The sequence below is a fragment of the Athene cunicularia genome, assembly GCF_003259725.1.
Source record: "Athene cunicularia isolate RWA chromosome 27 unlocalized genomic scaffold, athCun1 chr27_part1, whole genome shotgun sequence".
Lineage (NCBI taxonomy): Eukaryota > Metazoa > Chordata > Aves > Strigiformes > Strigidae > Athene > Athene cunicularia.
The window spans coordinates 3,662,208-3,675,044 of record NW_020799138.1 but is presented as its reverse complement, the minus strand read 5'-3'; the positions used below and the strand labels follow the sequence as shown (position 1 = coordinate 3,675,044).

Sequence of the window (12,837 nt, the reverse complement as noted above, 5' to 3'; positions counted from 1 at the left end):
AGAAAGACACAGCAGGCAATGCTGGGAAGATGTTGTCTCCTGGATCATCTAGGAGCTGCTTTGTAGAATGGACTGAAGTATTTCACTGCCCTGTTTCTGAATCTCTACGGTACTTTGACGAGCACTGTCAGCCCATAATATCCTATCTGGTTTTAGATGGCCCTAACCTGTTTTAGCACAGCAAGGATTTATTTGGCAGACAGGGAATGTTTGGGCTTTCTGGAAACTATCCCCCATGGGGGGAAAAAAAAAAAAAAAAAAAAAAAAGGTCATTATTTCAGAAGCATCTACCTCAAAAAACTGAATGACCGGGGAGGTGACAGTCCACCATGTCCCAGGGAAGCTGCAAAGAGCTCCTGTCTTATCTGGGAACAGGACCTGCTTTTTTAAGTCCTGCAGGAATTTTGAACGTGCTGTTTCCTTGCTGGCATTAAGGCTTTTGCTTTAGACTGGTGTTTATTGCATTATTGGGAAGCCCACGGGCAATACCTCCCTCTCTGCACACCCTCACTACAGTTAGGGGAAGTCTGTCCATCCTGTTGGCATCTGTCCTCGCTCCCTAGCTCTTATGTCCCCTAGACTTTTGCATCTCTTTCTCCTTCTCTTTCCCATTCTCCAGACTTAGTCACACGTGGCTCTTCTTTAGCAAGCTCTTCTCCTAGTGACTTTCTTGATACCCTTCTCTGACTCGCATGACCCAGTTGCTGCTCAGATCTGCCCAAGGAGCGGAAGCAAAGGAGCAGTTTGCCTGGATATCTAGTTTGAAATGGGCAAGGCATCAGAGTTATGCACAGGCAGTAACAGACACATAAAATTATATGTTCCTGCTCAGACGTTTAAAGAGAGCACAGTCCAGGTGATGGCAATGACTTTGTAACATGAATCAGTTGGATTCATTCGCTGGGCGATCCAAAAGCAGCAGAGACAGAAAATATTCCCTTCTCCTAAAAATAGACAAAGATCCTGCTGACAAACCAGACCATCACAAAACCTGTTATGACACCTGCCTATCTGCAGGACATATAGTCATGAGTAGAACAAGCAGCAACGCTCCCAGAGAAGCCATCTGAAAGCTGTAGTGTTACTGACTTCAGGATTCACAACCCCCCAGCCCGCTCAGTCGGTGCAAAGGGACTGGCCAGCATGGCCTGAGAGCAAAGTACCACTTAGCCCAGGCCCCAGCCCGCACACCCACACCTCTGCCAGGGAATGACCCAAACCACCAGCCTGGGGGGACAGACGCCTCTGCAGCCCCTTGCCCAACCCAGCAGCCTCACCCGCCCCAGCAGCATGCTGGGGGCATTACTTCTTCGAGGTAACCCACTTTATATTTTTGTTTTAAGCTGATACTTTGTCCAGCCAAACTACCCAGGCCACTGCCATCAGGATGTCATCCAGAAACTGTAAACTGAGCAGCGTCTCCTTCCTTCAGCATCCTCAGGCTACCCAGCTCGCTCCACCTCCCCACAAGCCTAAAAGCAGACTGGGATCAGAGCTGAGCCTCATTTCTTTTCCTTTTCTTCTCTTTTTTCCCCCTTCTCTCTAACACAGCACTAGGAAGGTACCCAGCTGCTGCCCACACTACACAGCAAACTAGGATTTATGAGCCATGACCACCAGGAACAAGCAGAAAAAATTTCCCTTCCATGATTTCAGCAATTCTACAAACACCCGGGGAAATACAACTGGCTAATGGACATCACTCAGACCATCCCCGAACACCTGCTTTTCTTGCTGGCCTCTTTCCAGCCCTCTCTACTTTCTTCAGCTGGCCATAGCAAGAGACCCCCAAGACCCCTCTGATGCTCAGCAGGACCCATCTGCCACCCTGGTCTGACACCAAGCAGCCACCCGGGAGCTGTGGGCCTTATACAGGCTGAAGGCTGGACCTGCTGCAAGCCCTTTGCAGGGCTGGCCCCGCACAACCCCCCATTAGGACTCTATCCAGCAAACAAACTTCAACTCAACAGGCTGCTTCCTCCTCTTCCGCCATGGCAGATCCCGGCAGACGCCGTTCACTTATCACACCGTGCCCACACAGGTTGGCCAGTGACCTCCAGTGCTGTCCTGGTCCTGCAACACCATCACTGTCCACACGCCCAGAGAAGAGAAAAGCAGAGTGTCTGCTCATACTCACAGTTTTGAAGTCCTCATGGTTGCACTCTTGGCCTTTGAATTTGCAGTACAGCATCATATCCTTCAGGTCGTGGCCAACCCGTGCCAGGAACTCCTGCATGTTGAAAACTTTTGGTTTATACTGCTTAAAGTTGGTCTTTTCTTGGAGGATGGCTAAGACAGCCGGGTCAGCCAGGTGAGGGTTGGGGATCTGCAGGTTGACGTCAAGCAGAGCCAGGAGCTCCCCAGCGTGGTACAGGTCGTTGGTGGTGAGCCGGGAAAAGCGAAACTCGTTGAGGTTACAGATGGTGACAGCAGGGAAGACCAGGCTGTTTGCCACGACCTCGTCCACTTTGGTCACGTGCTGGTAGGAGAAGTAGAAAGCCACCCGGTCTGAACTCTCAACCAGGAGGAGACCCAGCGAGCCCACAAAGGCCAAGGTCCAGAGCAGGCGCCGGATGGTCACTGGCCCGTAGACGAAGACGTGACGGATCCCGTGGAGCGTGGAAGTGTTTGCAAAAATCTGGATGCTGGAAGGCTGCAGGCTGCCCATGCTGCCCTCACTGGTGCTGTCCTTCAGATCCATGAGGGATCGTTAGTTAAATCCTGGCACTGCTTTTTGGGTCAGTCTGTAGCTGGAACTGGGATCCAGATCTCTCCCCTCCCCTCTCGAAAGTAATTAAACCCTTCTAGAGGCCGGGGAGAAGAGAAGACTCTCAGGCCAGCTGCTGCAAGTTTATCCCACAAGCTCAGCAGTAGCTTCGTAGGGGTAAATATTTATATAAAATCCATTCAAACTCTCGCTCTTGATTTCCTCGGTGCGATAAGAAGGGCTGGTTTTATTTAGGGAGACACCAAGGTGATGTGGAAGAGATGTGGGTGGGCAGCGAAAGCTGAGCCAATGGAAATAAAGTCCTCCCCCTACACACACACACATGCACACACACACGCGCTGAACGGAGATGAGATTAAGCAAGAGAGCGAGCTTAAAACAAGTCGAGGCAGATCGCAGCCTGTTAACTAGTGCGTAAAGCCCAAGGATGCTGCTTCACAGAGCTGATGCCTTGCGGAGCAGCGGGGTTTTCAGACCGCTCTGGCAACGCTCCCCACGCTCCGGGGCTGCGAGCTGCCGGATTCAGGCATCTCTCTTCCTCCCCACCCCTCCATTTTGGGCAGGGCTCCAAGAAATACCACCCCAAAAACCCACCCTGTGCTGCCAGTGTTATTTCCAAGAGCTTCTCTCAGGGAAAGGTGGGCAGCTAATTCAGCAGGAGAAGTATGAGAAGAAAAGGGGGGAGGGAAAGGGAAAGGCTCAAAAAAAGAGAAAAGGGGGGGGAATTTGCTGCTCAGCTCTGTGCACACACGTACACGCAGACCGAGCAGGGGAGAAAGCAAGAGCATGAAGCCTCTCCTGTCAAACAGCAGCTCAGAGCAAAAAATCCGACAGGGCATGACTCGGTGGGGGGAGGCAGCGGGAGGAGAGGGGCTGCAGCATCTCTCATCTCTTCTCCCTCTGTCTCAGAGCTTCCCTACCCTCCCCTTCGGGACTCTCGACAGGGCGAAGCGCTGGGAGCCGTGAGCCACGCAGCAGGGCGAGAGCCCAGGGGAGGGCAGGGAGCGGGACTGCGGCCGGAGACCCCCGGCTCCTGAATGTGGTGGGGCCCGGGGGGGGCTGTGGCGAACAGCTCCTGTAGCCCCTGGGCTCAACCCACCGAGGACTCGGAAGACTTTCCACCAGCAGGATCTCCAGATGTTTTATTTGCCGCTGAAAGGCAGCTGTGATGGATCTTTGGGGAAGATGCTCCCAGATGTGCATTCAGCCGGGAGGTTTGGAAGGAGGAGGGGGGCGGGGAGACAAACGAGGAAAGGTTTTCTACCCAAGAGGTACTGCAAAATCCTGTAAGGATGCCTCCATGCATGAGCACATCCTTATTGCACGCTGCAGGAGGTGGGAATGAGCAGAGTTCAGCCCGGCGATGAGAGGTGCGGGAGGCTGAGCAGGGTCTGGGGTAACTCCCCTCTGTATTGTCTCAGTGCATAGCTGTAGTTTTGCCTGCTTTTTGTTCAGATCCAGAAGAAAAACAGTTTGTGTCTCTGTACAGCACCCAGCACTACGGTAGGTGAGGGTCCCAGGGACCATAGTAGCCCCCAGGAGGTGACTTCCCCAGCTTGAATAAGGTGGAAGCAAAGGGTCAAAGGACAGACAGAGCCTGTCACAGTCCGCAGTGCAATGCCCAACTACTCTCAGCCACCCATGAAGTTATTACCTCAAGGACAAACCCAAAGATTATCCAGGGCAAAGTGAGCCTCTTTTTTGTCTTTATAACTCCAGGTTCTGTTATCATGAGAGCAGACCCTGAAAGAGCCTTTGCACTTTGCACCGTTTGGCCCTTTCAGCTCTTCACATGCTTCAACTCCACTGACGGGCCCCTGAGTCCCTTGTCGCCTAGCCATGAGCCACCCTGTTCATCCCCTGATGGTTTTCACCCAGAGCTAAAACAGTTTCATCTTCTGCGACTTCCAAAGGCACATTTGGCCCTGGCAGCCAAAGACAAGCCCAGCTGTGTCATCCTCCAACCTAGAGCATCCTGTTGGGAGGAGCTCTCAGGCTGAGCCACTCATCCCAGCACCGCTATGTGCAGCTCAACATTATTCTCTCCATTTGACACTAGGGAAACTGAGACAGAGAGGCCAAGGGACTCAAGAGGAGTCACCCAGAAAGCTTGCAGTACAGCCAAGTATTGCATTTACCAGTAGGTCTTTCAGTGTATCAGGTCGCTGACCTAAAGCTCAACTCTTCTTCCATAGCCAGAAGGCTTCAGGATTGTACCAAGACCATGGCTAGTCTTCACGGACAGCTGAGGTGGGTGGAGAGGGAGCAGGCACTGCCATGTGAGGCTGCTTTCCTCTCTGTGCAACTCCACATCAGCCCTGAAATGCAAAAACTGGTCCCTCCTCCTGCGTCTCTGCTCATGACTGAAAGCCAGGCTCTCAATGCAAGCCCACTTGTGGCTAAACAGAGCAGTGTCCCTTCTTTATTAAGCAGAAATTCAGCCAAGGTGGGGTCTAACAAGCCTCCTGCATCTTGGCATGCCCTTTGCAGGAGAGGTGAAGAGGCAACACTGAGCAGACCCAACCAGAATTAAAGCAGCTGAGGACAGTGGCCACAGCACCCCTGTTCCTGGGCTCTGGACCTGCCTGCCTGTCTACCCTCATGCTCACCATCTCCCCAGGGCAGAGGCAAGATCATTCTCCCCTAAAATTTTCTGGCAGGAATAGGCTCCCTTTCCCACCCATCACCGACCCATCTGCAAATCTCCCTCCTCTTCCCCCATCTGCGTTATTTGGCCTGGTGCGTTAATGCTTTCATTTGTTCACCACGCGCGCTGCCTTTACAATCCTGTTTTCTGTAATTCATACCATATACCATCTGCTGCCTTTTATTATTTAACTATGTAGAGTGCTTTGGCTGCAGTCTGGAGAAAAAAAAAATGCCGTGCCCAGCAGTGCTGCCTGGCACTGGCGGCGGCTTGCCAGGCTCCGCTCCACTGCTCGTGGGGTTGGGGACAAACTAAGGGGACAAATGCTCTCCAGCAAGTGCCTGTGGCTCAGGTTGTGCCCAGGAGCTGGCATCGACCGGGGTGTCCCGAGAGCGGAGGGCAGGAGCTCTGGTCATGCCTGGGGCTGCACTATGGGGTGACACCAGGGAGGATGGGGGAGGCGGGTTGTAACGGGTGGCAAGGGGTGTTGGCACCTCTCACCATCCAGGTAAACGGCCTCTCTGCAGGTGGATGTTCCTGGTAAGGACAAAGCAGCCTGGAGAGTCCGACAAAAGCCAAAAAAGAGATGGAGCAGCTAAGGAGACCTGCCCTCCTCATCCTTGGGGTCACCCAGGGCAGGGCACTGCATCCCTGGGGAGTGAATTAGCCTCTTTGGGAGCTCATAGCCCAACCTCAGCGCCTGAATATCCCTCACAGATTTGGTGCTTCAAATCTCCTTCAGAAACAAGGGCAGAGAAGCCAGGCAAGCCCAGAAGATATGTCCCCCAGGAAAGCCCCTTTTCCCCCCGTCTTACAGGGATGGAACGGGGGCGGGGGGCTGCAGGACCAGTGGCTGAGGGGCAGCGGGAGCAGAGCCGGAGCCTCTCCCGTTTGCACAGCCTGTGCCTGCCCTCTTGTGTCCCAAAGCCACGCTGCACCGCTCCGGGTGGGAAGCGGATTAAATCGGGGAGGGAAAAGAGGAGATAGGTCCCCCCAACCTGTGTGAACCCCTCGGCTTCCACAGCCCCCCCCTGAGCCCTCCCAGAAGCATGTCCCAGGCAAAGGGTTTGCACTGGGAAAGTTAGGACTGGCCTTACAGGCAGAGCAATGGGTTGTTTTAAAAATAAAAGGTGATTATTTGGCCCCTTGTGTGGTTTAGCACACTGCCCTCACTGCCCTGGGTCAGAGCCCTCTCCTTAGCATTGGAGTTTGCTCCATTTTCTGCCAATTTGTTGTTTTTATCTTTCCCTCTGGGTTGACCAGGAAAAGAAAAAAGAAAGCACTGATGGTTGCAGACTGGGAGAGTGGTTCATCTTCCCTGGCCAAGCTGCAGATCCTTTGTGTGGTTGCACTGAGCACCAGGAAAATGTCCCCACTGGTGTCCCACCGTGTTTTGTTTCACAGGACACTGCTTTTGCTGCATCTCCGTGGGCTCTGCAGGACTGAAGGACAACAGGCACTTGGAGAGGAAGGCAGGGAGCCCTCAGCCCATGGTGATGACACCTGGAAAAAGAAGGACTTTGCTTAAGATGCCCATGGTCCATCCATTCTCAGCCTTTTTCTGACCATTTTTGGACCCTCTTGTCACCTAACTGCTTCTTGCCAGTGTCTTCAACCTGTTGGGGACCCAGATCTCCACTGAGCAGAGAGACCTCGGCTACTTAAAGGAGTCTGCCTTTCCAAATGGGAACATAATGCTGAATGCTGATGTTTCCCCTGAAATTAAATCTGATCCCTTCCAATGTAGCTTTGGCTCTGTTAAATGGCTTTTTAATCTATATAGAAAATTGAAATTTTGATTGGATTTCAATGTATTTAATATTATGCTTGGATTTATAATGGGGTATAAAATGAAAGCAATGAAAACAATCAAAGAGGAAAAAAGTCTCCTTGAAAGAAAACCAAAAATATTCGAATGGCTGTGTATTAGGAAACACCTTCTAAAGGAAGGTGTTGGAAGACAATGAAATGCTCAATTTTGATATGCCTCCAAAGAAAGATGCTGATGAAAACATCAGCTTGACAAAGAGTTGAATCAACATTTTCCACTGGAAGAACTATTTTGGGGGGAAGATCTCTCCACCAGCCATACCCGGCATCCCCCAGTAGCAGAAAGGATGCTCCAGGATGCCTTCCTCCTCCTCCTCCTCTGCCTGCAGAAATGTTATAGCACATTAATAGCTCAGTGGTGGCAGAGCCAAGCCTCCAGCCTCCAACCCTGGATGGTGATGGGGGAAGAGGCTTCCCTAGGGCATAGAGATTGCTCTCAGCCCATATCAGCCCAGAGTCTGCAGACCGAGTTACATCTACAGATTTTATTACAGAAAGGGAATATTGGATTTGCAGTAGTGTTTTTCAGCAATCGGAGCCTGTCCTGCTCGCTCTGACATTCCCAGCTTCTCTGCAATAAGTTAGATTTATCAGCCGTCTCTCCGGGGCCGTGTTTATCAGCTGGGGTTCGAAGATGTTCGCATTAGTGGTGACTCGCATGGCACCTGCTTGGCGTGCAAAGCGAGCTGGAGGGATTGAAGTGGCCTCCGGCTCTGTCCCCGTGTGCCGTTGCTTTGCTGCATGACCCCGAGCAAGACACAGTGCTTTTTCATTCGAAGCAAAATTAAATGGTGCTTCTGTCCTGTGCCTTGGTCTTAGAGATTTGGGGAAGAAAAATGCAATGGAAGAACGACATTTTCCTTTGGCACCTCCCCATTTAAATAGCCCTTGAAATCACACTTGTTCTCTGTTAAGCTTTACACGATTTTATTTTGACTTACATGCATTAGTTCTGCCTGATACTCTTGTTCCTGAGAACGTCTATGAAAGCACTTTGAATTACTCATGAATAATTCAAGTTTAGGACCCAATCCAGGCCCTTGTTTCTGAATAACACCAGGCATTTGTTCCTGTCAGCACATGAAAACAGGCCAGGAAAATCACCAAAATATATATTTTTTCATTCTTTTGCCCAAAAATGTCTTCATCAACTTTTCTTTCTTTTTAACTTCTCCTTCAGTGCCAGTGCAGCTCCCAACTGAAACCTCCAAATAAGGCAGTTTTCATGGGATTACATTTCTTGGAACAATTAAGAGAAAGAATCCCACAAATTAAGAAGTCATCCTTTCATTGCTATGGCAACCCTGATTGTCCTTCCTCAAGTGGCTGAACTGAGAAAACAAGAAAAAAAAAATCTAAAAGATAATTGCTATCCTGCTGCCAAAGGTGCAAAGCTGAGAGGTGAGATGGGACAGGGGGTCCTCGGTGCTCCCCAGGAGGGACCTCTCTGTGCCATTTCCATTTGACCTCAGCATGGTACAAGACATTTCTTTTAGCTCTCACAAGCAAGGGGTAAAGACCTGGTGGCAAGAGTCTGCTTCAGGATGAGCTGAGTTGCCCTCTGGGCTCCCCAGGTTGAGTTGACCAACAACTGCAGAGACATAGAGACACATGGGAACATTGTTAAGTTTGGGGTGTCCTGATGAGGACATGTCCCATCAGGACATCCCCCGTTCTGATGGAGCATTTTCTTAGGGAAATGCTATCCACAGGAAACTCAAAACCTCTTGGGCACAATGAGCAGGTCAAGCAAAGAGGGATTTTACCCCATGGACATGCTCCTGCCAGAAGAGAAGAGAAGATGTTGCTACCCTCATGGAAAAGTTTATCCTTAAGAGATTTCCAGCCTGAAAGTGGGATAGTTTGAGCAGAGAGAGGGACTCAGCTCTGCTCCTGGCACATCAGAGTCCCAAGCAGCTTGCAAAGCCAACTCTAACCCCCCTGAAATGCTATGAGGACATAGCAGAAATCCCCAGCCCTGATTACCTTTGCAAAGCCAGAAGGTGGAAAACTTTTATTTTTTTGCATTTGTATCAAGAGCAAATCCCAGCTTGAATTAATTAGAGTGCAATAATGAGGCTGCCTGGGGCTGTCGTCACAGAGGTGTGATCTCACAGCTCTGTCACAGAAGCTGCACTCCCATTTGCTCCCCGTCCCCAGGCTGTGACACTGGCAGTGCTGGTGGTGTGGCAGGGCTCAGTCCCAACCCATGCACAAATGGGAGCTGAGCCAACATTATGGCATGAGTTGTGCTCAGCCTCTGCTCTTCCAGATGTGTCTGGATCTTGGGTTAAGTTAGCTGCAGGACAAGTGTGAACCTGAGACCACACCTGTTTCAACTACATTTGACTAAAATTGTTTACTTCCATTTCCACAAATCCCCAGAGATCTCCTCAGTGGGATTTTAGGGAACTGCAGCTGATATGAAGTGACTTGACATAAAGACCTGTAAAGCTCCCATGAAACACTGTATTTGGTGGGGGCAGATTGATACGCCAAGGCTGTGTTCTGTGACATCATCAGACCTTTTGGAAATCAGAGCCATGGATAAGGAAGGGATGAATTTTCTGGAGGCCACCTGTGATGAATGGCGGCTGGAAACACGCCATTTAATTTGTTTGTGCTCCCCGGTGTGCTGAATGGGCCTAATCCTTTCCCCTCCTCAGGGACGTTGGATGGGTTAGTTAATGTTTATTCAATGGTCGGAAAAGCAGCAGGGACGGGGACTCAAGTATATTATGGTATTTACTCTTCAGTAAGATTATATCCACTCCGGAGAGGAGCTGTTCCTGCACTGATAGAACAAGCCTCATCTTAAATCCTTGCCCTTTCTGAGGGGGAAGAATACATTAAATTTCTGTATTCCTTTTGGATATAATTTAAGTCAGTGCAAAGCAACACAGTAATAACTGCACAAAGTTTTCCCTTGGCAGACTTGAGCAGCACAGGCATTGTTTCTCTATGGAGCTGCCCAAGCTGAACAGCTCCTTTCAAACTGTCTATGATGTGACAGAAAAGTATCTTACCATGAACCCTTTGCTCTTGTGGCAAGACAACAGGTTCCCTGAGATGGTAGCTGAGATGTTGCGTGAGAAGAAAGGCCCAAAAAAGCTGAAGGAGAATTTTGCCTGCTTTGAGGGGGGAAAAAGTGCAGACTGGGCTCCATAGGTCTTTTTCCCAAGCTCATCTCTCTCTTTTCAAATACTCTGTGTGCAAATTTACCAAAAACCCTTTACGAATTAAAACACGAAGGAGAAGGATCCAAGACCTAAATCTAAGTGCTCTGTTCCATCTGCAGTTGGCCCTTCCTACTTGGTAGTCAGACTTCCCAAAGAAGTGAAAACCAACTCTCTTGGGCATCAGTTATTAATAACTCTGTTTGTGCAATCTGGGCTTTGTGGCCCATCAGGCAAAGGCTTTGGGAGTTTACTCTTACCTGACCAGACAGTAACGCTCACCCTCGCCGTGAGGAGCCCATCGCTGACGTTACTTGCTGTGTGCTGTGAGGATCATTCTCACAGGCTCATCCAGACGGGACCCTCCCTCTCTGCTTCCCCAGACCCCAGGACCTGCCAAGCATGATGGGAAGCAGGGCTGAAGAAGCATCTGAAGCTCCTGCCATCCTCTCCCCATCTTATTTTGGTTTGCAAAAGAAACAGCAGAGCCTTCCTTGCATTCCCTGCAAGCACATCCTTGCTCATTCCCATCTGCAAATGCATCGCCAGTTCTCTACCCTGGTGTCTTTGCTGGTCTTCTGTCTACAGAGAGACAGAAAGTTCATTCTGAAGATGAAGGAGGGATCTGTTTCCCCTGGTTTAATGGCATGAGAGTGTGGTGGTGTGCTCTCCCCTCACCTCCAACCTGACCAGTATTTCCCATAGCTTCATGATAACCACCAGTGGGGGTCATAATGGCTGCATCTGGTTGTGATGGCTGCCTCTAAGTGGATTCAGGAGAATCAGAAAACAATACCACAGCCAAGGGCTAATTTGAACAATATGCCCACCTAACCACGATGCTGGTCAGTGTCCCACTCAAGCCAAATTTGGAAGACATTAACTTCTGTAGTTGGGATGTAAATATGACTAGAAGTCTGTTCTCTTCCTCCATAAATAGTGGACAGCCCAGGGCCCACTGAGCTCTCCTGCACGGCAGCGGGCTGCACGCCAGGATCTGCCCTTGAGCAGAGACGCCTCTCAAGGTCACTGCTCAAGGTCCAGAGAGAGTCCTTGCCACAACAGATTCTCAGTAAGAGATTAATAGCATACTAAACCTTGAAATCCTAATTAAGTGATGTAAAGGATTGGTTGTGCACATATATAATCCTTTAGACATAAACCATTGACCAAGTCTGGGACTCGGAGAGGATCCAGCTGCACCTAGACCCCTCTCTGAGGAGTTTAGAAAGCAAGGGGGTCCACTCTGAACCTCGTGGGCCAACGGCAGGGTGTCCCTGGCAGTTCTGTCTGACCCTGTCCTCTATGCAGTAAATATCGAGTGAACCTTGCCATGGAATCATTGCATTCACTATCAGACTTTGTTAAATTGCTGTTTCAGATCAATAGACGTATTGCTACTTCTCTCTTACAAGTGAAGTGCGTCACTCCATCCACGACACAGAGGGGAAAAAATAAACCACCCTGCTGAGCACTCTCTGTCTGTGGGTGTGAGGTTTGCTGGCCTGGCTGGCAAAGCAGGCTGGTACCAGGTTTGTAGAGACATGAGTGACTCACTGCTCTCACTTGGCAGAGCATTTAAGATGAATTATCTGATCAGTCGAAAAGCATTTTCAGGTCAGCCAAAGCTATTTGTAGCAAAGCTGGCAAGTGATATCTGGGAAAAAAAAAAAAAAAAAAAAAAAAAAAAAAAAAAAAATGAAGAAACATAAACCTTGTGTAATTACAACAAAAAGTGCAAGCAAAACCAGAACATTGGGATTTAGGTTTTTTGTTTTGTTTTAATTTTGTTTTGAAACAAAGACTTAAAATTAGATCAGGCTAAACATAATAGAAGATTAAGATCCCATTTCTCCCACCATCTTCCCTGTGGTCCTTCCAGCCATGTCCCAGCACGAGTGACATTTCTGGGTTAGGTTTTTATGGATAGAGAAAACTAACCTGAATGTGGGTTTCCGCAGGACAAATACCTGCCCTTAAGCAGCCCATCACTGGGTTTACAGGTAAAGGAGCCCTGGGCAGCACAATAAGGCAAAGGCGCAGCCCAATTTCCTCTCCACTGCCTTGTCTCTGCTGGTCTGAATTACAGCAGAGCTGCCCCTTCGGAGGGTCTCTGGGTCTTCTTTCTACCCTGTTGTGCTGGCTTTGAACATTGTGAACTGCAAACTGGCGGGTTCAGGAAAATCCAGGTGCTTTATTAGCATTGCTGAGAGTGCTCGCATCCTCCATCAGAGACAAAAAAGGCCAATTCCCCTTTCATTTGCGAAGTTAACAGGGATGGCTCTGTAAGCAACCTGATTTAGAGTTTTAATAACAGCGAGTGAGAAAGAGTCCCATCTTTGCTTTCTCGGTTATTCATGTTTTAATACAGACACAAATCAACTTTTAATGGAAGAACAAAGCAAGCACTGCTCGTTTCACTGCCGTGCTCTGCGTCTAGCCATGATTTTGGCCAG

General features: G+C 49.7%; 1 protein-coding gene across 1 annotated transcript in view; it reads right to left on the bottom strand.

Annotated features, from left to right (window-relative positions):
* LOC113489122 (acid-sensing ion channel 2) overlaps positions 1-2,935 on the bottom strand; it is a 514,852-nt gene extending 511,917 nt beyond the window's left edge. The window contains exon 1 of the mRNA XM_026864635.1: positions 2,138-2,935. Coding sequence (XP_026720436.1) covers positions 2,138-2,701 — 564 coding nt within the window. The 5' untranslated portion in view covers positions 2,702-2,935. The remainder of the gene's footprint in view (positions 1-2,137) is intronic.
* Between the last annotated feature and the right edge of the window lie 9,902 nt (positions 2,936-12,837).